This window comes from Rhinopithecus bieti, unplaced genomic scaffold, assembly GCF_001698545.2.
Source record: "Rhinopithecus bieti isolate Rb0 unplaced genomic scaffold, ASM169854v2 scaffold_12155, whole genome shotgun sequence".
Taxonomy (NCBI): Eukaryota; Metazoa; Chordata; class Mammalia; order Primates; family Cercopithecidae; genus Rhinopithecus; species Rhinopithecus bieti.
In genome coordinates this window covers 2,661,996-2,688,682 of record NW_016807423.1, presented here as the reverse complement: position 1 = coordinate 2,688,682, position 26,687 = coordinate 2,661,996, and the positions used below count along the sequence as shown (strand labels likewise).

The 26,687-nt window shown below is 45.2% G+C and overlaps 1 protein-coding gene across 12 annotated transcripts in view; it reads right to left on the bottom strand.

Moving 5' to 3' along the window:
• The window catches only part of ERI3 (ERI1 exoribonuclease family member 3), a 136,212-nt gene that overhangs the window by 96,353 nt on the left and 13,172 nt on the right, over positions 1 to 26,687 (bottom strand). For 8 of the 12 annotated variants that reach the window (XR_001887293.1, XM_017881848.1, XM_017881846.1 and 5 more), the window contains 2 exons: positions 23,588 to 23,865; positions 3,960 to 4,076 (listed from right to left, as the gene is read on the bottom strand). Coding sequence is in view for 11 of the 12 variants with exons in the window: in XM_017881850.1 (XP_017737339.1) it covers positions 3,960 to 4,076; positions 23,588 to 23,865 (395 nt within the window). In the remaining variant the exon portion in view is untranslated. The remainder of the gene's footprint in view (positions 1 to 3,959; positions 4,077 to 23,587; positions 23,866 to 26,687) is intronic. The other 4 variants (XM_017881853.1, XM_017881855.1, XM_017881851.1 and 1 more) reach the window with 1 other exon arrangement.

The window sequence follows — 26,687 nt, the reverse complement described above, 5'->3', positions numbered from 1 at the left end:
CATTTGTGGCCCAGAAAAGCACGGCTCACAGCTGAGTTCCTCAAGGATTTGCATTTAGCCCCCAGAGACACAGGGGTTGAGCAGTTGGCTCAGCTAGACAAAGCCTTCTCAGGGAAGGCCTCAGGCCCCTGTATTAATCCCTCCAAGGATGGACCACCCCGTATCAGCTCTGCCAAGGCACTGGACAAAGAAGGGATGAAATTAAAGTTAGTTCTGGGCTGGGCGTGGTGGCTTGGCGGGCTTCCCAGCCCTTTGGGAGGCTAAGGCAGGAGGACTGCTTGAGCCCATGAATTTGAGACCAGCCTAGGCAACATAGAGAGGCCCCATCTCTTTTTTTTTTTAGTAAAAATTAGTTCCTCTACCTGATAAGACACCTGTAAGGCTTATACAGGATGCTATGAAGTAACGAGACAATTCTGTCAAATTAATACTGGGAAGTTCTATCTTAGTCCTAACTTAAATCCTTCATGTCACAGTTTAAGCCCAGTCCCATTTGGGTTAATACATGTTTGTAAAAAGCTTTCACTCCTCACAATGGAAGGTACTAGAGCAAAGCCAAGTATTATTAAGCTGAGAACCAGGATTCACAGGCTAAACAGAGCTCAGAGACCTTAGCCACTTAAAGCAGGAGAGGTGAGAGGAAGAATTAATGTGTGCTCTGTGGCTCCTTTCACTGAGGGATTACAGATTAACTCCCACTTCTCCAGACTCAGAAACCACAAGGCAAGGGGCTTTTGACCCTGACTGATAACATGGCTGGTTACTGAGGTCCCCTACCCTCACAAGGGCTTTGTCCAGGAATAAGCTGGCTTCATCATAAACACTAGCAACTACAGGAAGCAGCCCAGGAAACTCAATGCCAATAGCATGTCAGCATCCAGCACTTTCTCCTTTCACAGTTTATCTCCGACACAATCGTATTCTGACACCAAGACAGTTTGTTGATTACATAAGCACTTGTCTCTGGTGTGCAATCTGATAATCAGACCCACTCTTTCTCCTCAGACAAAGAGACCAATAAATCTCACCCTTTATAAGTACAGGTGCAAGACAAAGCCCTTTACTGGCATTTAGCAAAATGAGTATTTCTCTAGTTTTTTTCATGATAACACAACAAAAAGAAGACATGGTTAGGGACTGTGCAGCAGCCCAGCTGCTAGAGACAGAGACTTGATGAGCTGGAGCAGATTCCAGAGGTCACAGGGAAAGGGCTCGGGAAGGAATGAAACACATCCCATCCTATCTCTGTCAGAACTATGTCTCCAGGCCGACTCTCAACTGAAACTAAGAAGGGACCTCAAGAAGGGTACTAACACATTCCTAATATAAAGCAATAAAAGTAAGTCTCTCTGTGTGTGCTAGAGACTTGTTCAAAGTGGAATCCTTCTTCCTACTGTCCAGCACTGAGCCTGCTTCTTTCCCCACACAAGCATGTGCCCATGCGTGTGCATGTGTCATATGCATGTGCGTATGCGTGCGCGCGCGCGCACACACACACACACACACACACACACACATATGCTGGGGTTAAGAACTTCTTGTGCACAAGAGAGAAAATCCTGCCAGAGGAACTACTTAAGTATAATCTGGAGGTTTGGGGTTGTTCCTCACACTTAGAGAGATTTCCTCTGGTTGGAATGACCTGCATCCCTCCCCCAAAAGGCACCAACTGCCAGACTGGATGAGGTCTCAGAATGCAGCCCCCATCCTGTGTCTATGCTTCTTGGAGACACAATTCCATCTGGTATGGAGACAGGGCAAAATTTGTATGATTTGAGGTTTTCCAAATAAGACTTCACTTACTCAAAATAACAAGTTAGCAGTACAGTTGTTTTTGGGAGAGACAGAAAATAACTCCTTGACAATATTCATTCAAGGGACACCTATCAAGTGTCTACTTGGTAGCAGACCCTAATGACGGTATGGAGACGGATCAGGTCTAGTTTCTTCCCTCAAAGAACTTATAGTCTAGTGAAGAGACAGATAAATAATTATAGTATAAAGTATCTGATCAGTTCTATGTTGGAATAAGCACAACTCAATCTGAGGATCAGGGAAGGTGACCCTAAGCAGAGTCCTGGAGGTCAAGCAGGAGTTGGCGGGGAGAGCGGGAACTCTGTGCAGGCAGAAGGACCATCATGTGAAAAGACAGACTGTAAGAGGGCAACCTCTGGGTGAGGGGAGCTAGGTGGAAGACGAAGCAGAGAGATATGAGGCTGGTCAAAAAAGGATGGACAAGATCATGGAGAGTTTTGAGCTCTGGAAACGTGAGACAAAATGGCAGACCCGGTGCCTACAGAACAACCACATTTTCACTTTTAGAACAGGTTTCATAATAAGGATCCCAACCACCACTCCTACTCCCCTCCAAATTATGTACGTGCGTCCTTGGGTGAAGCTTTCTAGAAAGAAGAAACTGTTCATCATAGCCTCACAATCCCTCCTCCCATCCCCACAAAAAGTAGCAGCAGCAGCCTCACTCTAAAAGAAGTCCCTCTTCTTCCTATACTCTCAAGCATCCACTCCTGCCCAGGGTCCAGCTCCAGCAGAATTCTGTTCCATTCCTAAACAGGTAGCAAACTTGCCAAAATTTGGGCCTGCTTATCTATGTAAAGACAAGAGGACATTAGCCTTTCATGCCAGTGAAGGGATCAGGGAACTGGCTGGCTTAAAGGAAGTCTTTCCTTCCCTTCCCATAAGCAACGGGATTTTCATCATCATTAAAATGGTGATTTTTCAAATGGGGCAGAAAAGTCAGATTAGCGCCCCCTGGTGGTATAGGTAAATCCGGGGAAAGGGGAAAACCCAGTAGAGGAAGGAGAGAACCAGAACGCAACATCATTAGTTGGAGTAACAAAAGGCTTCAGAGGCTAGGCACCTTGGCAGATGGATGCCTGCAGCAAAAGCCCCACCTGGGTCAGATGGCAAACACTGGCATCGAATTCAGAGCAATTTCAAGGCCTCATATCTGGGCTAAGTCAGCCTCAGGGCCTACCAGGGTCAGACAGACTTGTTCCCAGCTTTCTCACCAAGGAGATTTTTTGGGATAACTCAAGAAGCCCTTTCCACCTATTTCATTCACATGTAGCAGATAGGTGTCTAAATGAAGGCACAAAGTCTCTAATGTACCTCAGCCCCAGATTATTGAAAGATTCTCATCATCCCTGCTACCACACATTCTTAACCCGATTGCACCACAGCCTGTTGGCCACCACTGAGTGCATTACATGACATGTCACAGGGAAAAGTAGCCACAGAAGGCTTCACACAGTTCTGGGAGTTAGAACTTGCAGGGGCTCCTCCCCTCTGCCAATGGCTCTTTGGAGCCTACAGCAAGCATCAAAATCTCAGTTAGGCCCAGTTTCACAACCTGTAAAATGGGATCAATACCTACCTGTTGACAAGGAGGCCAAGTACAGTACCCGCCTAGGATAAGGAGATTTCAGCCTTGGCCAGTCAGGCCTCATGCTTCACTCAGACCACTCTTCTCTTCCCTCGGTGACAGAATGTACCTCCGACAAACAACCTATGCTTCACGCAGGGCCACTTTACAGGAGGACAGAGCAACAATGCCAGAAAGCTAAGAAGGCCTGAACATAACCCTGCCTTCCAAGTGGCTGAAATCTTTACCTCTTGCCCAGGGGCCCTAAGGGAAACTGAACTGGAAAGAACTTGAACCCCAGAAGTGCCATTCTGCTCCTGGTCTCCAAGTGCCGGTCACCAGGAAGGGATGCTGGGGAAGCAGGGGCAGACTAAGCCACTGCTCTCCCTGGGTCCCCAGTAACAACAGTGACCTGCGTGGAGCATCAGACTTTATAAAACCTAACTGCTAGGTCCAGTGTGCACTTGCCTTAAGCACTGATAATCCCTATGCTTTCTCTAAGTGGCCTATATAGAGCACCAAGGATTCCAAAATTCCCCTCCCAGCAGCCCTTGCTGCCCTCTTATAGGGCTCTTACCTCTGTACAGAATGGGGTAAGCTGTGGATGGACTACAGGCTGGACATACATGTGAAAGGTAGACTCAATCTCCATGGTCCGGCCATTTAGCTTCAGGATGGGGAACTCGATGATTTCCTGGAGTGCCAAAGATACAGAAAAGGAAAAATAAGTTATTGTAATCGACCGTTTCCAACAGTAGCTCCAAGTCAACAAAAAATGAGTGTTTTGGGTTCATTAGCTCCTGCCAGGCCAAACCCAAGATTGAGTGAGACGGCACCAGCAGTTACAATCCTAACCCTCCCACTGCCAATATCCTCATAAGTTCCAGGGACTGGACACAGCCCTCAACCCCATTGTTTCTGGAAATGGGAAGGAAGACAGTGGTGCCATCTGCCCCAGTTTCTCCAACTGGTTCTCTAGCAGAGGTTTGCTAACTCGAGCCCCTAAGAATACCCCCTTCTTTCTCTTGCCCAGGTCCCTGTCCTGAAATGGGTCTGATCTCCTGCCATATAGACAACCAGCCATCAGACCAATGCGTAGATTTCCTTGTATGAAGTTTGAACCAAGCTGGTAAGTTTCTTCATTAGTTCTTAATTTTTTAAAAAGATAAAAAAGCCAAAGGGGATCCCAAAGAGGAGGAGAAAAGTGAGTAACAGTAACAGGAGCTAGCGCCTCCCACCTTTCTTTCAGGCAGTACACACTCCCCCTACACCGCCAGCCCAATTGCTTAGCCAGCCCTTCCCAGTCCACTGAAACATAATGGAAGAGAAGGAGGAGGAGTGACAATTTGTTTGGAGTCTCTAAGATTAATTTGTCTCCGCTATTTAATAGAGATGCACAGCACCAAGGTCCTGGTGTGCAAACAGGCTTGCAGAACGCTGGCTGTGCAGCACGCCTCATACATCGCTCCTGGGAAGGGAGGAACGCACCAGAGGAGGGAGAGGGCAGGAGAGAGCACATGCGTACCAGAGAGAAGAGGGAAAGCAAGGAGAGAGAATAAAAAAAATTATTGCTTTTAATATTCAAAACAGTTTGCAAAATTTAATCAAAGCAGAGGAAAAGCTAACATTTTACCACTTTGACATTTTATTAGCGCTTTCATAAATTTTAAAACATGAATGGAATTAGTTTACAACACACACCAAAAAAAAACTGCCCTGAAAACATCTGGAAGAGACAAATAGGAAATAATAAAAAAAAATAATAATAAAAGCAAAATTGTCTGAGAAAAATTAGCATGTGGAAAGGGCCTCCACTGCAGAGAGAAAGAAAGGGGGCTCTGCCCATTCAGTGGCCCCAATAGCTCCGGCAGCACCCCTTCCCCGGGTCCTTCATTCTGGAGAAGACCTTTCCAGTATCATTAAAATCGAGGTTAACTGATTCTCTCCAGAGACAGCCTGGAGAAGCAACACGAAACAGATGACACCTGACTGCACTTAGGAAATGAATGGCTGGGAAAACACAAGGAGAAATGGTCAATCTCCTTGATGTCCCAGGAAAGTCAGGTATCCTCCCTGCAAAACCTACCCACTAATATTGGGCTTGTTTTTAAAGCATCTATTTCAATCCAACACATAACAGTAGGACCGAAAACCAAATCAAGTCAGTCAGATTTCACGCTAGCGAGATTCAAAGATTCTGGTTGCCTTGTCTCGGTGGGCTGATCTCCAAAGATGGGGAAGCTGACAGGATCTTATACCCAGAGACAGAAAGGGCAAAACGGCTGCAAGGCTGAGGCAGAGGGGAGAGAAGGGAGGCCCAGGCTGCTGCTTAGACCAGGTGATACCTCTCCTCTCAAGGTGAAGAGAGGGGAACACTCATTTCCTAATTCCCTGGACCTTCTGTTCCCCATGAAGCATTACATACAGAGTAAACGGGGGTTTGGAACTGAATAACAAAATTGAACACACACCAAAAAAATACACATTGGTCCCCCTGCAAAAAATCAGGTAACCGGGATTTCCAAGAGCCAACTCTGAGGTGTGGCCCATGAGTCAGGCTCATCTGACTCCTGATTTTTCTGATGTGCCCTTCCTCTCCCCCTAAGTAGAAGAAACACTTCCTCAACAGAAAGAGCTCTATAGCCTGGTGAGTTTGGCTGCCCTGGTGTCTAAGGAAACAAATACAGCCAGCTCCTCACTAACAATGTTAGCTGGGCCCACAATGAAATTTAACCTGTGACACAACTGTACTTTTCATTTAAACTTTCATTTGGAGAGCAGCAGTGTTTGGAGACCCACAGTTTGTCCTGCTAATAAAGACAAGTGTTGGGACCTTTAAGGATGTCATTCATCTTTGGCTTTTTATTAAATTCAATTTTCTTAAGCCCATGATACATTATGAAATTAGGAGTTGACATTCCTCTGGAAATAAAAATATCTATCAAACATAAATAGAAAAAAACCCTCTATTACCAAGAATTTATGGCTTAAAGTTGATCTCTTTCCACTTTTTTACAAGCACATGGTTTGTTTTAGATATCCGAAATGCTATTATAGATCTAGGATTTCATTAGTATTTATTATAAAATACTACATGTTTCAGCTTCCACTCTGACCAGCACCAAGTCAGCATCCCCAGCAGACTCTCTGGAAACTTGACCTTTGGGTTTCCCCATTGCAGCAGATAACAGCAAATACTGCAGTTCAATATTCAGACTTTCCTGATGTTCGCTTCCTCACCCAGAGGGAAATGGGGCCAACTAAGTGCTGAGACTCAGTGCCATGCTCCCGGAGAGGAAGAACAAGCCAGACTCGCATCCATGAAAAAAAAAAAAAAAAAAAAGGAAGAGGGTAGGTCCCTGAAATTCCCAGGGTGCCTAGACCCAAGGCCCAGGACACATCAAATTTAGCCTATTATAAACATATCTCTGATAATGCTAGCTCATCAGCCAAGCCTTCTTCCCAAGACCAAGAAGAGGCGATTTCAAGGGCCAGTCTCAAAACGTGACTTTGCAGGGGCCCTTTCTCCACAACATGAGGAGCTGTTGTAACAATGAGCCTGCACACTGGCATATTCACTTGAGCCACTGAGGATGCAAAAGGGAAGCTTCTGAGAAAAGACCCTCTGAGAAGTTACAGCAGCAAGGACCTCACTGAGGCACTTCTTACCTTCCCATGTTGCCCAGCCAGTACTTCCATACTTTCCAGAACCTTAAAATACTGGCCCAAACAGCCCAGTAGTGGGAGAGGTGCCCCAATCTGCATCAAGTTGGCACAACTCTGCAGCCAGGGCACCTGGAGCATGACAAACATTTTGACGATTTTTAGCTGATAATGATCAGAGATGGAACCCCAACGCTACAAGTTAGTGGCATTAATCCCAACACAAAGATTTGTGACAATGTGCCCAAGTGCCAGCCACTATGTCCAGTTGCTCAGATAATGAAACTGTTATTCTTGACCCTCACCTTTTCTCTCAGCCAATTTCATCACTCCCCTAGGAAGGTTTATTTCAGAAACAGTTTTGTGTAAAAGTAGCACCAGGAAGGAAGGAAGGACCAGTCATATTTACCAGCCCTCTTTCCCTATCCTAATAAGAGCTTCACAGTTCTTTGCCTTTGTATGCCATTTGCATTTAATTAAACTACCTGAGTGCCTACTTTGTGTAGGCTATCAGACAGGGGCTGGAGCAGGACTAGAGGTAAGATGCAGTCTCCACTTTGGAGAAGTGCATGGACTATGAGTAGAAAAGACAGGCAAACAAATAAAGAACAGTACACCGTGATAAATACCTTAGTGGAGGGACATACACGGTGTTACGTTTTTCCATTTACAAAAGCGTAGTTTCACATACATTTTCTTATTTTATCTTCCTTAATCCTGGGAGATAGGTTACATCATCATCACCATCACCATCTTCAGGTCATAAATCAATACTATTAAGCATCTACTATTCACCAGGCAGGGGCTGGCTGTAGACACAGAGACGAATACAATGAAAGGTGGCTTCTTTCTCTGAGATGCTCAAGTCTGGGCAATGGGTGGAGAGGAGCTGGCCTCCAGTACTCTCCAAGACACGTAGACAATGCAATCATTTTATTCCATTTATTGTATACTACATGGCAGATACTGTGCTAAGAGGAATGATCTCATTTAATCCTTCTAACTCATGAGGTGGGAATCACAGTCATCCCTATTTCACAAATAAACTAAGGCCCAAATATGTTAATTCACTTGCTCACACTTACGCTGCTTGTGAGGGATAGAGCTGGAACTCCTAAAGGGGAAAATGAGAACAAGACTTAAAAACTGAGTAGGATTAGCAGCTTTCAACATCTGAAGGGTCAAGAAAGATCTGGTTCTCTTAGTCTAAAAGGTTATCCTGTAGAGAACTCAAGTCTACTATCTCCTAGAAACAGAGTCTGCTCTCAAATTTTAAGAGCAATGAATGTGGACTATCCAGGCAGAAAAGTTCTAGAGGTTTGCTACTGAAAAGACTCCACCATGGCTGCAGTAACACAGATGGCACAGGGAAGGCAGGAACCATGTGCCTTCAGTGTGATCTCTAGCACCTAATTCCTATGCTGGCACACCGGCTTCACTCTCTAAACTTTTGTTGGGTAAACATATGAAAGGGCTGCTAAGTGGAGGATACAAGCCAAGGGCCTGGCTGTACCAGAAGACACAAAACTCTCCGCAAAATCAGAGAAGGGAAATGATCTGCCTAAGATGTCAAAGATGGTCAGTGGTACAGCCAGGATTCAAACCCAGACATTTAACAGTTCAAAGCACTTTCTATTAGATCTGCTCTCATCTCTAAGTGGTTTCCTCCCTCAACTACTACAAACCACCAAATCCCAGTCTTACCTAGGGTAATCAACCATCTTGTTGATCAGGACCAAGGGTTTCCTGCAACATGGACTCTTCTTTTTTTTTGAGATGGAGTCTCGCTCTGTCGCCCAGGCTAGAGTGCAGTGGCACGACCTTGGCTCACTGCAAGCTCCGCCTCCTGGGTTCACGCCATTCTCCTGCCTCATCCTCCCGAGCAGCTGGGACTACAGGCGCCCGCCACCACACCCAGCTAATTTTTTGTATATTTAGTAGAGACGGGGTTTCACCATGTTAGCCAGGATAGTCTCAATTTCCTGACCTCATGATCCACCCGCCTTGGCCTCCCAAAGTGCTGGGATTACAAGCGTGGGCCACCGCGCCTGGCCAACATGGACTTTCAATGCTAACACTGAAACACCATTCACAAACTACCTATAGCACTGGGCTGTCTGCCAATGGTGGGTGAAAACTGGCCATAACTTAACAGCTAAGAACAAAAGCCTCAGAATTGGGATTTTTCAAATATCCAAGGTTCCAAATCTATTGTACCTACTGTCTCCCTCAATATTGTTGAGGGGAGAGAAGACAGAAATAAAAAAGAAGCACCAAACAAGCATTCATCTACCTTGTAAAATGGGTTGGAGCAGGTATTTCAAACCTAGCTTGCTTTTTTTTTTTTGAGTCGGAGTCTCACTCTGTCACTCAGGCTAGAGTGCAATGGCACAATCTCCAGCTCAATGCAACCTACACTTCCCAGGTTCAAGCAATTCTCCTGCCTCAGCCTCCCGAGTAGCTAGGATTACAGGCACCCGCCACCACGCCTGGCTATTTTTGTATTTTTAGTAGAGACAGAGTTTCACCATATTGGCCAGGCTGGTCTCAAACTCCTGACCTCATGATCCGCCTGTCTCAGCCTTCCCAAGTGCTGGGGTTACAGGCTTGAGCCACCGTGCCCAGCCCCTAGCTGCTCTCTAATTGCTCAGCTAGGAACCCCCAATGATTTCCTTCATAAACAGAGGACACAATGGGAACAGCATTTCAAATGAAATTTCACACCCACAATCAGTAGATTACAAGAAATAAATGTGTAAGTTGCTTTCGGGATATTCAAACTCCCTTCAACTACAGTGTCTGCAGCAATACAAATACATTTGAAGACAGAACAACAACAAAAGGATTTAAGTAGAAGGGACTTAGGTTAGACTGTTGGAATTCGTAAAAATGGGACAGAGGGTTTATAAATTCTGGTTTGTGTTTGTTTGTTTTTGAGACAGGGTCTCGCTCTGTCACTCAGGCTGGACTACGGTGGCACTATCTCGGCTCACTGCAACCTCCGCCCCCCAGGTTCAAGTGATTCTCATGCCTCAGCCTCCCAAGTAGCTGGGATTACCACACCCAGATAATTTTTGTGTTTTTACTAAAGACGGGGTTTTGCCATGTTGGCCAGGTGGGTCTCGAACTCCTGGCCTCAAGAGATCTGTCCACCTTGGCCTCCCAAAGTGCTGGGATTACAGGCCAGAGCCACTGCACCCAGCCCAGAGGGTTTAATAGAATAGCATTCTAGCCCTTTTTCCCTAGGCATAGATTCTCCTCTGCCTGAGCTGATGTTTCTATGTCCTATCTGAAATAAGAGAATGAGCAGATCATTTTCATGGCTTCCCCTCTCAACCTAGGAAGAAGGAACTGGTTTTCCTTCATAACAACTAATCTATTCCTTCAACCCTCGGAAGAAAATTCCAGAAAGTGTATGTCCCTGCATGGAAAGGTTTGATAAAATCTAAAAGCAACACATAACACAAGGTAGAAAATGCAGTCCCTGACAAACATGTCGGTTCTACCCAAATATTTAGTTTTAGATAAAAGTCTCATGCAAAGATGGGCCCTTTCTCCAAGGATCAAGGAGCCTCCTGGCCACAGGGAAGAGGGGAAGTTGGATGGGAGAACTGAGGGCTACACTGGGCAATGGGGTACGGTTTGCAATAACAGTTTCTCCCTTGGAAAAAAAAAAAAAAAGACATTTTATGCACAAGGAGCTTATTTCTTAAACAAACACTCGTGGTTTTGATTTACACCACAGTCTGCTCCTAAATAATTTATGGCGGGTTAAATTTATTGCCAAGCCCTGGCTGGCTGCAAATTCGAATTGCCAAATAATTAGATTTTAGGGCAAAGCTTATAAATTACCCGTCGATTTGTCCGGACTTGTTTGTCAGTTGCTTTGTGCTTCGGGTCATCTTTGGCATTTGGCTGTTTGGGTTTTAATTGCTGATTTACACTTTGACAGATGAGAGCTGATGCTCGAAGTTTCAGGACAAGGAAGGGTAAAAAATCGGAGCTTTAAAAGCCTGATTTTTCACCTACATGTCCCCCCTCCCCATCTCCATAGACCCCAAAGCAATTAAAATATAGAAAAGAGGCTGAAAATAGACACTGCTATTCTTTATTCGAGGAAGGTATGGGCGCAGAGTGAATTATAATTTACCTTTATGGAAATCTGAATTTTTCAAACAACACAATACCAATAAATGAAGGAGATCAAGTCTTAGAAACCACATCCTCACCCGAGGTGTGCACACCTGCGTCTACCTCTGTATGCACATGACTCAGAAACAGCCACAGTTCAAACATTTTTACATACTCAATTGTAAATAACTTCAGATATTAGTGGCCTCTGGGAAGCCGACCCTTCAGGGCACCAACAACCAAATGATTTCTTTGTAGCTACCTGTATACACACATTTGTCATGAAATTAATTTAAACAAATCTCAGGTTATGTGCTAGAGAGGTCCCCTGGAGGCATCACTAAGGAAGGGCCTAGAAGTGCAAGGGTGCCAAGCCCAAAAAATCTCTCTGGATAGTACCCTGGCTCTATCACTATGTTGATAAGAGGGCCTGATCTCTCTGTGTTTCCCAGAGAAGCAGGGCCTGCCTCCCAGTCACCTGCTGTATCCCAACAGCTTACAATGAGGTTGTGGATCAGAATAATACTAGTACTAATTCTACGAATAAGAGCTAATACCTATAAGCCATTACATATCGAACACTGTTTTGAGCATTTAATATGTTTAACTCAGTTTATCCTCCATCAGTCCTGTAAGATTGGTGCTATTATTAACCCCACTTTGCCAATAAGGCAACTGAGACATAAAAGAGTACAAGTAACTTGCCCAAGGTCATACTACCAGTAGGTAGTCAAGACTCAAATCCAGCTGGGCGCGGTGGCTCAAGCCTGTAATCCCAGCACTTCGGGAGGCCGAGATGGGCGGATCACAAGGTCAGGAGCTCGAGACCATCCTGGCTAACACAGTGAAACCCCATCTCTATTAAAAAATACTAAAACCTAGCCGGGCGAGGTGGCGGCGCCTGTAGTCCCAGCTACTCGGGAGGCTGAGGCAGGAGAATGGCGTAAACCCGGGAGGCGGAGCTTGTAGTGAGCTGAGATCCAGCCACTGCACTCCAGCCTGGGTGACAGCGAGACTCCGTCTCAAAAAAAAAAAAAAAAAAAAAAAAACTAAAATTCAGACAGTCCAGTTTTAGAGTCCATGCTTTTAATTTTAAACACTATGCTCTACTGATTCTCATCAGAACAGCGTCTACCTCAGCTCCCCTCACTTTGAAGGTCCAGAGTCCACATTCTGAGACTTGGGCACATGCAGCCAAAGCCTGTTCGATCAGTCACCCAACGAAGTGAAGGAAAGGCATGTGTCTTGCTCAGGATCACAAGATGAATTAGAGACTTAGTTAGACAAAGACCATTTTTCAAACCAATCCAAATATTGCCTTAAGATACACTAGCGGGGGATGCAGAAATGGCGGTGAGTAACACGTGATCAAGACAGGACCAGGCCCACTCAGGCAGACTGAGAGTTCTGGTCAGACCACTTGACCAGGAGCCCAGGGAAGGTGGCTGGGCTACAGGAGGCCTTACTCAGTAATCCCCATCCATAGCCCCAGGGACTGCTGATCTCTTCACAGAATACTGCACGCCCGTGGGGTGGTTCATAGATTCCCTGTTCTCTGCCCACAAGTGACAGCCAGCAGCCAGGAAGGTAAACAGTTGTGCTGGCATGACAATAGATTTTTTAAAATTCCCTGACTAGTAAGCAAGCAATACACAGACTGATACCCCCCACACAATGCACTGAACACATTTCTCACACATTGTCCCATATGATCCCACATCTCTGTAAACAGTTTTACAGATGAGAAAGCTAAGAGGGTCAACTGTTGTCAAATCACAGTCCCATCACTTGAGAACTTGTTAGAAATGCAAATTTCTGGCCTCCACCCTAGCCTTTCAGAAACAGAAGCCCTGGGGATGGGGCCAGCAGCCTTGGTTTTAACTGCCCTCCAGGTGACTCTGATGCTTGCTGAAGTTTGAAGTTTGAGAACCGCTGGTCCAGACTACAGCAGTGTTTCTCAGACTTCAAATGACCTGAGGAATGTGTCAGACTGCAGATTCTATTTCAGCTCTGGAGTAGGGCCTGCCTGACATTCTGCATTTCTAACAAGCTTCCAGGTGATAAGGATGCTGCTGGTTCTCAGACCACAATTTAAACAGCAAAGGTGTAGTCTAGAACATCTACGTGACTAACTCCTTATCGCTGAGGTACTGACCAAGTGAGAATCAGAGCCCAAGGCTCTCAGCTCCCCTCGCAGAGCAAACCCTTACTTGGCCCACTTTAAGCACCCGAGTCAAGCCCTCTAAGTCTGCTAACCATCCCTAGCTCTTATTGCCGACATTTCATCCACCTCACTGCCAAGAGCTAGGGTAGAAAAACAGGCCTGTCACATCCAAGAACTTCATAGAGTAGACTGGCACATCTCTGTCAGGAAGCTAGCAAAAAGTCTTCTTGTCATGGCAGTGCCTGCTTCCTTTCGCAATACTGTCAAGACCAGGGCATCAGCTACCCTCAGAGTGCTCAGCACACTATTGTCTCAGCCCTGAAGAAAAAAACCTTCCTCTGTCCAGATGAACCAAAAAGCAGGACTGGATACCTCTCCTATGAGAAGACCGCTCATTACATACACAAGCCAGGAGCTTATCTGGTCTATCTAACTGCCTCTGGTCCTGAGAAAGGCCTCTCCAACCCTGACCACAAATTTGGAGCTGCATCACAGAATTCCTGTATATCCTAAGGCACCTGCTTGGGGACTCCTTGCTATCCTCACCAGCCACCACATTCAACACCATAAACCATGAATTTCCTTTCAGGTCTGCCCCCGACATTGTTTCTCCAGTCACATTACCTTTCCAGTGAAAGCAGACCTGATCAAAATGCCATGTTTCATCTCATTCATCAGCCCTACCCACCATCTGCAACTACCAATCCCGTTCAGTTGATCAGTTGGCCTTTAAAATGCTGCTAGTGCTGTGAACAATGCAGACACAGTTCCTGCATTTCCAGACAATGCAATCTCAAATCTTGGCTCTGTTTTGTCACACTTTTAGAGAGCAAGATTCCAAGCTTTCTGGCCAGTTATTATCCTATCTACCTACCTATCACTACCTACCTCCTGTAGGCCAATGGCCAAACAATGCATCAAATAGGTCCTAGAGGAATAACTACCCACATTACTGCTAAGGAACTCAACTATAACAGTTCTGCCTGTTATGTTCTCCCTGATACGGATTTCTACTCAGAGTACCCCATTTACAACAACTATAGATTCCATGCGCCACTCCTTAAGAAACCTCAGTACCACTGACTCCTCAGTAGCCCACTAGTATCCAAAAGAGTTATGAGCTACGTAAGAACATGGTTCTCAAGCTTGTTTCCTTCCCAGCACACCGAAGGGTTACAACATGTAACTTCTCCCCATTTTCACCATCGCCAACCAACAACCTAGTCCAACCCACTAGCATCTCTCTCAAGTACTGCATCTGTACCAGTCTCCCAACATACATTTTTAACCTCTTGGAACAACTTCCTTTCTATTCCCATGAACTCTGGTTTACAACATCTATTTCTGTTTCTTCTTTTCCACTCAGAAACACATTCAAATTTCCTTTTCAGGCTCCCCAACTGTACCCCCATTGTAGAGTATGAACACTCCTTTACTTTCAGCAACATCGACATCTCCAAATAAGTGCCTCTGCCGGCACCGAACCCTTAGATTAGCCCTTGGCTGGAATGGCCTTCCAGGACTAGATAGTGACTATAGCACTACAACAGAAGTAGAGCCACTTGTGTATCAGATCTGTTTTGCCGCCCACTGACCTTCCAGATCTCCTTACTGGCCAACTACATGCAGGGACAGGACCAAAACAGCAGCCTATCCCAAGGCACCTCTACATCCAAATAAAAGCTGCCCTGATGTTTGTCTCTCCCTCCAGATTTCTCCTTTCTGATTTACCTCCTTTCTGACTCTCCCAACACCTGACAGGGTTTTGTCCATGGCAACAGCATCAATACATATAAACGCCTTTCTGCCTGTAGTCAGCCTGCTCACCCTTCTGCTGCAGACCTGCCAGCCTTTGTTGGGGGGGGGAGCTGGTGTCAACGTGGGAACACTCTTGTTTCAGGCTTTCAGGTTATGGCCCGATTTTCACAGCTAGAGCTCAAAACTCATCACATAAATGTAAGGCTGTGGGGGTTTTTTAAGTATTGTGAACACCCAGGATAAGAGGATAAAAAATAATCATCCCAATGGCATCTTAATCAAAATGATGCAAGATCCTTTTTCCCAATGAGACACAGAGATGGAGAAAGGGTCTCCTGATATCAGTTTCCTCATGTCAAACAATGGAGATCAGTCTACAAAAGAAATGTAATCAAGAGGGGAGAGGAAAAGCAGGGCAGGAAGGAGGTAGGGAGAAGTGAAGCCTATGGACTTAACCTGAACACTCTTGGATTTCACTTCCCCACTGCCCCACTTTCCGACCTGCTGGCTTGCTTTCTATGGCTGTACCTGTTGCCAATGCTCAGAGGAAGCTCAGCCTCCATCCCCATGCCCTCCAGTCCCTTCTGCTCCCACTAATCTCCACATTACCCAGACCTTCCTGCCTCTTCATCAGTCATTCCTTCCACACTTATCTCAATGTTAGTCACTCAGATGTTTACCTTTTTGAAGGGTCTAAACCTCCCTGGTCTATTGAAGGTGGGTCCTAGCAGATCCAGATCCAAATTCCCAGTATTTTTTTTTTTTTTAAAGCAGGGGGAAGGTGAAGGGGAGGCGTCATGTCATGTCATTTCCCAGCCTCTGACTCTTTCTGGAGACCTAGCAGCCCACCCAAATGCTATGCTGAGGTATCAGCCTCCTGACAATGCCTCAGAGCCTTAGTCTCCCTGAAAATACCTCAGAGCCTTAGCTCACACCATATCCACTTTCACCCACAGCCTTTTACCCCCATTTGATTGGGTAAAATGCTCTTAAGCCTCTTCTAGTTTTTGTACTTTCACTTATAGCATCCCAATAAGACCTTCTAGCTCAAATGTGAGAAACAGCATAAAACTGACATATATAATCCAACTAACTGAACAGTGAAATACTTGCCAGGTTCCAAGTCTTTATTCTCCTTCTACCTCATTTGCAAAGTTTCCACAAACAAGCCTGCAATCAAGGTGAGTTTTTCCAGACTAAGGCCATTGCATTCTGGCTTACTATGTGAACCCCTTCTTCTCTTCCTGCTATAATAGTTCTGAATGGCCTCAGGCCCACTTGGCCCTCTCTGGTCTCCTGAATTTCTTATAACATGAAAACTCTGCAGCCCTCCCGCACACTGTGAGCAGGGCTGATCATTCCCATCCTTTGTGCCCCACTGTACCCAGCACTTACCCATGTCATGGTGGTTCTCATACGGCCTAATGGTTGTCACACAAATGTCTGCCCTCCTTGACTATAAGCTCCTTGAGGGGAGGGACCATTCCTTACTTGTCTTTATACCCCCAGCATCTAACACAGAGCTTGAAGTTACTATCCAAAGAGTAAAAGGAAGCCTTTTCATTGCCTTTAAAGTGGTTATAATGAGGTCTTCCCCAGTCCTTTGCTGACTTAGCTGGTTTTGTCATGTCCAACAAAAACTTTAAAAGGCAGCTCAGTGTCACTGTTATTTTATAGTCCCTGATTTCATTCACCATTTATCAATGGCCCTATTCTTTAGAGCTCTTCCCCACCACCAACCTTAGCCCAGTGTCTAAAAAATCTGCATTCCAACAGCTGTCTCAGCCCTGGGGAGGCCACCAGGATAATAAGAGGCTGGGGGGATGTTTCCTGATTTGCACTAAATTATGTGGTGATTTTGTTACCAGTGACTCAGTGTTCCCCAAGGAAAGTTCCTGGCCCCACCCCCAGGCAACTCCACAGCCTACTACACACCATGGCAGCTTAAAGGTATAAGCCCTGGGGAAGGTGGAGAAGCAGTCTGAATAGAGCAAATAAACCGCTTCGATCCTGCCTCTGCTATGCCAAACACACAAGGCAGCGCCACCATGCATCAGTGCTCCATTCCCTGAGATGTATATTTTACTTCTACATTGCTATGTCTGCTCCAAATACAGACAGGCCCTTCGTGAAGTCGCAATACGGCCAAGACTCGGACACAGCAAACGCTTGTTCCCATTCTGGGAGTACTAGTGAGGAGCCACAGTGGGAGCCAGGGAGAGGCCCATCCTTATGAGGGACCACCAGGAAACAGCAGCCTGTGGAGGAAGACGGCTTTGGAAGGAGGAGGGGCAAGTACCACATTTATGGAGGCAGTGACAAAAAAGACAAAGGGGCCTAGTAGGCTGTCCCATTCCCACCATCACTGGCCATCAATAGAGGAATTCATTTATAGTGACCCTGAAAGAAGAGATGTGTTAAAGTAGAGATATAACTAAAAAGAAAGGCAATAATTGCACTGATGGGCAGGGGAAAAATTATTCCAGGAGTCGGGAGCCTGTGCAAGAACACTTAAGGCTCACACAGTCGTCATAACTCAGCCCCCTCAAGCATTTTGTGCTCTGCTTATGGTGTTAACTTTAATGTCTTAACATATAACACCATCTATACTAACACAAAATACTACACACGCCAGATGAGGTTGAGTTATAGTTGCTGTGGGAAGCATAACTTTGAATTTCCTGATTTTGGTGCATTTAATCTCAACCATAATGTTATATTAACGTCGGTTTTGCATTTCATTTCCCAGTTTAGAAGAATAGCGTCAGTGCCTTCGCCTGTCTGTACAGAAAAAAGTGCATGCTGACTGGGGCCACAGACAGAAGGACCGCAATCCAAGGATTAGGCTCTCCAGGAAAAAGACCTGGGCCCCATCCCTCCCCACTGGAGGAGTTACAACCAGGACAAGCAAATGGGAAGGGAAGGTGGGTTCTTTCTCCAGGGAATTGCTTTTCTGTTCACTTAGTCACGGCGGGAACCAAGAACAGAGAGAAGGAAAGAAGCTAAGCATGGAGCAAAGAGCAATGTGTGGGGCAGGGAGGGGAGGCAGTACGTGGGGTTAAGAGGATTTCTGCCTTTCAGCCTCGAACGAAGGAGAAAGAAATCAATATAGTTCGCTTTGTAGGGATCTTAACCAATTTCCTGTAAAGTTTTCCAAAATGTCTCTTTCACAAAAGACTAGTAACGATGTTGCAACTCTAGGTCACACTGAAACCCTCCGCATCTCTTCTATATCAGCCCTCTCTGTCACCATCAACCCTCCCCACCTACCCTTCAAAAATAACAGCATCTGGACAATTTTCTGGAAACGAGAAACTCCTTTACTCATAGTTCTAACTCAAAATGCAGATGGACTCTCTTCAAGGTTTCCGTAAAAGGGAAAAAAATGCCCCTGTGGACAAAGACCAAACATTAGAAACCTCAACCCCAAAGGTCATTTTTCTCCAAAGGTATGGGCACTTGAATACAGATGAGAAGGCAAACAGTCAGTGGGGCTGCTGCAGAGCAGAGACAAAAAGACTACCCAGGAGCCTGACGGATGGCCAGAGCACTTGGGGAGGAAAGCAGGTAGCCACCAGGATGGCAGCTTCTCGGATGGGGAGAGCTGGGCTGCACCCTCCCTCCCTGGTCATCCAGACAGCTAAGGTTACCTCCTCCTCCCAACGTGCTGTGGCCTATACCTCATTTTCCTCACTTACATTTGCTTTGGTCTCTTCTGAACACTGAGGTGGTGAGCGAACTTGCCCCAAGGTTAAAGATACACAATTAAAGATCCCACCAAAGCTTTCAGGCTGCTCTCTGGGCCTCAGGGTCACAACAACCATCATTCGGTGCACAACCACACCAAAATGAGCAACATGAACTCCTGCTAGCGAGGACAAAGGAGGCACAATTCTCCTAAACCAGAAACAAATCTGCCTCTATGTCAGGAAACAATTCCTAAAACAAGAAAGGAGCTGCATTCCTGAAATGTAGACCCTCTAAAACATTTTAAACCATCTAAATTAACATTTAAGTGAAAAAAATGTTTTCAGATGAAAAACAGTCTCCTATTCAACCAATACCTATCATGTTAATCTGAATCAAAACATGTAACACAAATAAAATGAGTCCAAAACCAAAACACCAAAGCCTATGACTGGCAAGCCAAACACTCCAGTTTCACCTAGCTGAACAAAGTACAAAAGTAAACAGCAAAACTGATGACAAATGGAAAATACCATGTTTTACCATGTTTATAACCAATACTGTTACTCACCCAACTACAACAGGGCTTACACCTGTTAGTTTTTCACAATGGCATTCCTTTAGGATAGTCCCAATAAGCTGACTCAGCTAACTCAGGGACTTCTGGAAATCAAAGATAGGTAAAAGAGCCCCACATTAAGCCTCCAAATAGGCCATGGCCTAAAACTGTTTCTGCCTCCTATATACTCAAGGGGTGTGACACATTCTCATAAAAACAGAAGTGTACCATGCAGAGTCTTGAGTACTGAAAGTTCCTACTGGCTGTGGTGGCTCACACCTGTAATCACAGCACTTTAGAAGGCCGAGGTGGAAGTATCACTCGAATCCAAGAGTTTGAAACCAGCCTGGGCAACATAGTGAGACCCCATCATTATAAAAAAAATAAACAGAAAATTAGCCAGGCATGATGGGGCATACCCATAGTCACAACTACTTGGTAGGCTAAGATATCTGGGAGGATTGCTTGAGCCCAGGAGGTTGAGGCTGAAGGTTGAGGCTGCACTGAGCTGTGATCACACCACTGCACTCCAGCCTGGGCAACGGAGCAAGACTCTGTCTCAAAAAAAAAAAAAAAAAAAAAAATAGAAAAGGGAGCTGGTCAGGAGAAGAGCCTGGATGGTTCTCATTCATGAGCCCAGCCCTACTCCCAGGAGGCACACAGACCTTACTCATACAGAATCAGGCTGGGGGCGGTGGCTCACGCCTGTAATCCCAGCACTGTGGGAGGCCGAGGTGGGTGGATCACCTGAGGTGGGGAGTTCGAGACCAGCCTGACCAACATGGAGAAACCCTGTCTCCACTAAAAATACAAAATTAGCCGGGCATGGTGGCGTATCCCTATAATCCCAGCTACTCGGGAAGCTGAGGCAGGAGAATCGCTTGAGGCAGAGGCTGCGGTAAGCCGAGATGGCGCCACTGCACTCTAGCCTGGACAACAAGAGCGAAACTCCATCTCAAAAAAAAAAAAAAAGAATCAAAGAATCTCTGTCAAATGGACAGCCATCAGCCATTTTGAGAGAGCACTAAGGAAGGCTGATCTAAGGTGTATACCTTATTCTGGTCCTTTTTGCTGTCTCTTCTGGCAGTTCATTCTCATCCCAAATCTCAACCTTTCCTGCTTCCACTTAAACTTCTTTCTTTTTTGTCCCTATTAAAATCAAGAGCAAGTTGTTATCATACTCCTTAGAATAACTACTCCTCAAATGATGAATTTATTCAGTCTGGACAATAAATCAGTCACCAAAACTATATTCAATTTATTTTCTAAGTTCTATTTTTGTGCCTCTAATGATTTTTGGTCTAATTCCTGAGATTTTCCAATTTCTCCACTTCCCTTGTTGACCAGAAGACCTACACAGCACAGAGACTCTAATAAGAACCTGACCTATGTTGACCTCAATGGAAGGATGCTATTCTATCTAGGACTGACAACTTCTCCAATCCATCTTCTTGGCTTTCTCTGAATCCCATCAGGATCCTGCTACCTGCAAACCTTAAAAAAGCTCTCCCATAAAAAAGGGAGATTTTAAATTGCTACTAACAAGTTTCAACCTGCCGTCCCTTTTCTGAAGGTGGTCTTTCCTGAAGGTGGTCTGATGGGTAGTCCAACACAGATGTCTGGCCCCAAACTCACCTTCCCAACTGTTGATCACAGCATTGTAGAGGTTTAATGAAGTCAAGATGCATTACATTTATCACTTGCCCTAGATCCACTCAAATCCATCACTATGTCATAGCAAGAAGTTAGATTGATCTGACAGGATTTGCTCTTCTTCACAAACCCATGTAAGTTATTACTCAGTGCCCCACGCTCTTCTAGCTGTTTGCTGATTGATTATCTGACGATCAGGTCAAGTATCTTCTCTGGAATCACAGTAAACTAACGGGTCTATAATTTCCAAGATCATTCGTATTCTCCTTTTAAAGATAAGCAAGACAGCAAATGCTTCTTCCTGAGTTCTCTAAAGCAACAGCTAATGCTTTGCTAATAATGAACCAGGGCAGCCAATTCCTTAAGTGCCCTTGGAATCACATCATCAGGGTTCATTGATTCTGGAGATAATCTTTAATCAGGCCCAGATCCTGGTAAACAATGTGAAGCCCTAACTCAGCCTGGGTCTGGAAGGTCTTGGTGCCTAAGTCTGGGAAGGAAGTTGGTGATACAAGCTGTTTAAATCTGTACTGCATGATGCCTTCAGCATTGTGATAAATAAATAAGTAAAAATAAAGCCCTTGAAAGAGAGATGAAAGGTGACATTGACAGACCAAACTGAGACATGATTCAGGCTTCACCTTCAGGAATATTGGCAGGACCCTCTGCAGGACAAGAAAACAGAGCTACATAATTATCTGAGCTTATAATCTAACCGATAAGGTAAGAAAATACACATATATAAGCATATGCCAGAAAGCAGTAAATGCCATAACAGAGGTGCCAAGCAATTATAAGGGATCAGAAGAAGGATGAATCCTATGTGACAGAGATGTGTTAGATTTTAGTCTCATGTCCCACTAGGGCTTACCCAGTGACTGAAGTAGAAGAAATAATATGACATATTAAGATTTGGATCTCTGATTCCCAATGTGGAAGAATCTACAAAACCAAAATTCCCAACGTACCACCCAGCTGCCCCCCGCCACCACACCAGAGAACCTCCAATAGCTTGGGGAGGCAGGGAAGAAGACTCTACAGTACAGGCAGGAGCAAGAGGCAGAGAAAGTAAGTGTGGCTTGAGTAGCTCCCAAGCTGCACTCCCTTTCACCCAAAGGACCTTCCTTTAGGATATTCTCCTTATCCAGCTCCTGTGTTCCCAGCCCTCAGTAGACCTCATTCCAATGCCCCAAAGGCAGACCAATGCATTAAGGGACTACAGAAAAGAGGAGAGGAGAAAGGGAAAACTAAAGAGGCTGTTGTATCTGCTTTATGTAAAATAATCTACCATTCTATCCCTCCCTGAAAAAACCAACCATGACAAATGAACCCAGTTTATCTTTGAATGGACCACACTCCTCCCTACCTTCCAAGTGCCCAATGCTGAGGTCCCCTTCTCTCCCTCCTCCTTGTGACTGAAAGCTGTTCCCAGAGCAACATGTCTATGCATCCCCAAATCAGTCTATAACCTAACCCTGTAGAGAAGAGTTACAGTCCTAGAGCCAGGCATATTCAATGCACCAACACTACAATGAACTGCTACATCAGCCCCCAAACATTCCCTCAAAGCAAACACCACATACTTCAATATCACCTGCAGCTAATCCAAGCCTCCTAGTAGCATTAACTTAAAAGCTAAAAGGTCTTTGAACACAGCTGGTGGTTAATGAAAAAAAGCAAGCAAAGAAATTGTCCTTTCCAACAGACCAACAATGGTACTTGCTCAGGTTATCTAATGCTGCATAACAAATCATCCCAAAACTTGGGCTTAAAACGTCAATAATCATTTGTTATCCCTCACAGTTCCTGTGAGTCAGGAATTTGACAATGGCTCAGCTGGCTGGTCTGGCTCAAAGTCTCTCCTAAGGTTGAGGTCACATGTCCACTGGGGCTGCAGTCATCTGAAGGCCTGACCGGGGCTGGTAGATTCACTTCTAAGAGAGCTCATTCTCATGACTGGCAAGTTGGGCACTGGATTTTGGCTAAGAGCCTCAGTTTCTACATACATGTGCCTCTCCACAGTGCTGCTTGAGTGTCCTGGCAGCATGACAGCTGGCTTCCCCCAGAGCAAGTGGTCCAAAAGAGCAAAGTGGACTGCAATACTTTTTATAACTTACCCTCAGAAGTCATACATTATCTCTTCCACTGTATTCTATTAGCTCTACAGGAATATCTTTGATTCAGTGCAGGAGGGAAACTACCAAGGGTGTGAATAGCAGGAGTCTAAGGATCACTGAAGTCATCTTGGAGGCTAGTTACTATAGTACTCCTTAAAGGAACAAGTGGCAGTAGCAGGAGAACGGAGGAAAGAAGAGAACAGAGAAAGGAAGGACGGGAGAGAAGGAAGTATGTTGATTCCCAAAAGCTGAGACCAGAGAGAAACAATATACCCAGTTCTCTCCAGAGACTTCTCAGGTCTACCTTACACTAGCATACCTGAAACAAGTCCTGCTTCCTAGACAGGAACTCTAAATGAGTAGCTAAAAGACAGGAAGGCATGAGAAAGCTCCTTTTGGTCCCAGGAAGCAAAACTATCCTCCCTCCCTCCTTGCCCACCCCACCTTATCTAAAGCAATGATGGAACAGTTACCTGAGGATGAATCTGTGGCTTGTCACACGTGGCCTCAAAGTCCAGCACTAAAAAGTAGTGATACCTCTGGGGAGGGAAGGACACCATTGCCGCCATGGATGCGCCAAAGCCGTGGGCCGCCAGCTTTCTGGTGGATATGGAGCAGAACTCCGGAACACCACAGGGAGAAAATAAGTGGGAGCCCAGCACTTTTCTTGCTCTTGAAAGTAAATACGAAGAAAATCGAGCTGCTCCAGTCTGTAAAGGTGCTAGCATTGAACATCCAGAAGCATCTAAAACTTAGGGGAGGAAAGTTTAAAAAAAAAGAAAGAAAAAAAGAAAAAAAGAAAAAAAAAAAAGAACAGAGAGCCTGGGTTACTCCCTCCCACTGTGGCCCTGTTCCATCTAGTCTTCAGGAATATCCACGCAACATGGGCCACTCCCTAGTGTTTCTGGGCCCCTTTTCTAAATCATAGTATTCGTTACTAAAGTTCAAGACCCTAATAGCAGCACCTGCAGCATTATTACAGCTCTGAGTCTCCCAGATCATTCTCAAAACAACATGCAACACTGGCCTTCATCTTTAAATGGAGCTCTAAAGTTCAAAAGAGAGAAAAGAGAAAAATTGTGCAGTCACTTCTCAGGTGGCAACAGTTAACATTAAAGCTATGGGCCCAAAGTAACATGAGGTGACCCTGTTGTACAATCAGTCTTGGAAGCTAAGTAGACTCAGACAAGCAGCAGAAAATGTCCAAGGCTCTTTTCTCAGCTCCACTAGGAGCCATGTGCCCCTGGCTTTCCAGTCTGTATCTTGATGTCTCCACATACTCTCCTCCCCTCTCCCAAAGTGAAGGCAAACAAAGTGAATCACAGGGGAGTTTGCTCCCAACATTTTGGTGATCCCCCAGCCCCCACACTAGTAAGTGGCACCCTGGGGGAATGAACAGTGCCTGGAGAGCACAGCTGGCAACAGCCTTAGGCCTTCTCATTTGCTGCCTTAGACTCAGTCTCTACTAGAGGCCCTGAATGACTGCGGGACTTTTAAATAGGGAAGAAAAGAAAACCCAGATGTGGCAGTAATAGGAGCATGGCTAAAAGTCTAGTAAAGTTTTCTGAGTTACATGTGCAAAAAAAAAAAAAAAAAAGGAATCACTTTTCCTTTAAGTTTTCCCCTTAAATTTGCAGAATGCCTGCTCCTCAGAGGCCTAACCAAATATAAAAATCAAAGCCCAAGTTTTACTCACGAATAACTCAAACTTCCTTAAAAAGAAAGAAGGAACAAAGCAGAAATGTTGTCTTTCTCCCTTTAATACCCAATATTCAAATTTCTCTCAACTTTAATCCTCAAATAAGAAATCTCACTGTACAATACAGTAATGGCCATAGTTTGTGCTTTCTGAAGCCCCATTCCAACACAGCCAAAGGCTTGCCTCTGATGGCTGCAAGTGGGCACCTGGCTCCCTTCACACAGGGTAGAGGGGATAGCACCTTGTGAAGTACAGCGTATACTCAAAGGCAATTAGGTCACTACCTGAACAGAAGCAGATAATGCCAAGTATGGCTGTCTTCCCATCTCTCTCCTGACTCACTGAATGAGCTACAGTAACTTGCCTATATATTTACTAGGACATATGCTAGTGTAGCTCCTCGATTTCCCTATCCCTATAATGAGATTTCAGGGGGATTCAGTGGTGCTAAGACCAAAAAATATTTTAAGTTCTTCGTGGATCCTGCACAAGCACAGCACTTGTTTTCACCACTGCTTTATAGCCTCACCAAAAATACAGCCAAAACTTAGCCCCAGTAGACAAACGCCAGCTTGAGTTTCACTATGGAGTCTCCTGGAAAGGCAAGAGGGCCAATATCCCTTTGAAAGCCAGAATCTTCTCATCACCTATTCCTGAACAGTACTGGAAGCCTTGATGAGATAGGAGACACCAGTCTGCTCAAATTACCCATTCTAGTTTGGATTCAAAGTGCCTCAAGGACTTAGACTCTTCTCTAACCCCATAAAAAAGTGTAAAGACTTCCGAAAATCTTAATGTTCTACAATGTGCATAGAATATGCATTGTATGTACAGTCAGTCAGATCCTGTCTACCAAACACTATAAGCAATTAAGCATGATGAGCAAGGAGGGCTTCCAAGCTTGAATCCTGGCTTTACCACTTACTACCCATGGCACCTTGGGCATGCTGTGTTCTTCAATTCCTCATCTGTAAAATGACAATAACTATAGCACCTACTCCTTAAGTGAGAATACCATGAGACAACACATGCAAAGCACTAAGAGCAGTGTCTGGCATATAAGGGTTTAATATATATTAGCCTAATGTTATTACTACTATCCTATTGGGCTATGCCTACCTGGCCAAGCCTGGATCCCCCAGATTCTGGGCCTACAAATCCAATTAATTCATAAGGCAGCCTCAGAGAGTAGTATCGATGTCTTCTGCAACCCTAAAATGCTCCAGACCTCTGACAGAGCGTACTATACATACCCTATTCTGATGGCCAGTGGTTCTCCTGCCTGCAGGCCTTGCTTTTTCACCTGATTTCATCTATATCAAAAGCTTCTTTTGGCCAAGCACAATGACTGACACCTGTAATCCCAGCACTGTGGGATGCTGAGGCAGAAGTATCGCCTGAGCCCAGGAGTTTGAAATCAGCCTAGGAAACATAGTGAGACCCCATCTCTACAAAAAAGAAATTAAAAATTAGCCAGGTGGGGTGGTGAATGCCTGTAGTCCCAGCTACTTGGTAGGCTGAAGTAGGATGATCGCTTGAGCCCAGGAGGTTGAGGCTGCAGTGAGCTGTGATGGCACCACTGCACTCCAGTCTGAGTGACAGAGCAAGACCACAACTCAAAAACAAAACAAAACAAAAAAGCTTCTCTTGTAGAAGTCTTGAGAGTAGACATTAGGAGGTCAGGCCTCCACATATCAGCAGTTACTGGATTCCACACTGCCCTTACTTCTAACAACCAAGTTCAGTTCAAGTCAAGAAACAGAGGGTAGCTCTTCCTCTTCCCTTCCTGAAAAACTCAATCCTAAAGCCATTAGGTGCAGCAGAAGAGGGCAGATATCTGTAACAGGTGGAGTAGGGTGAGCCAGAGAGGTCTG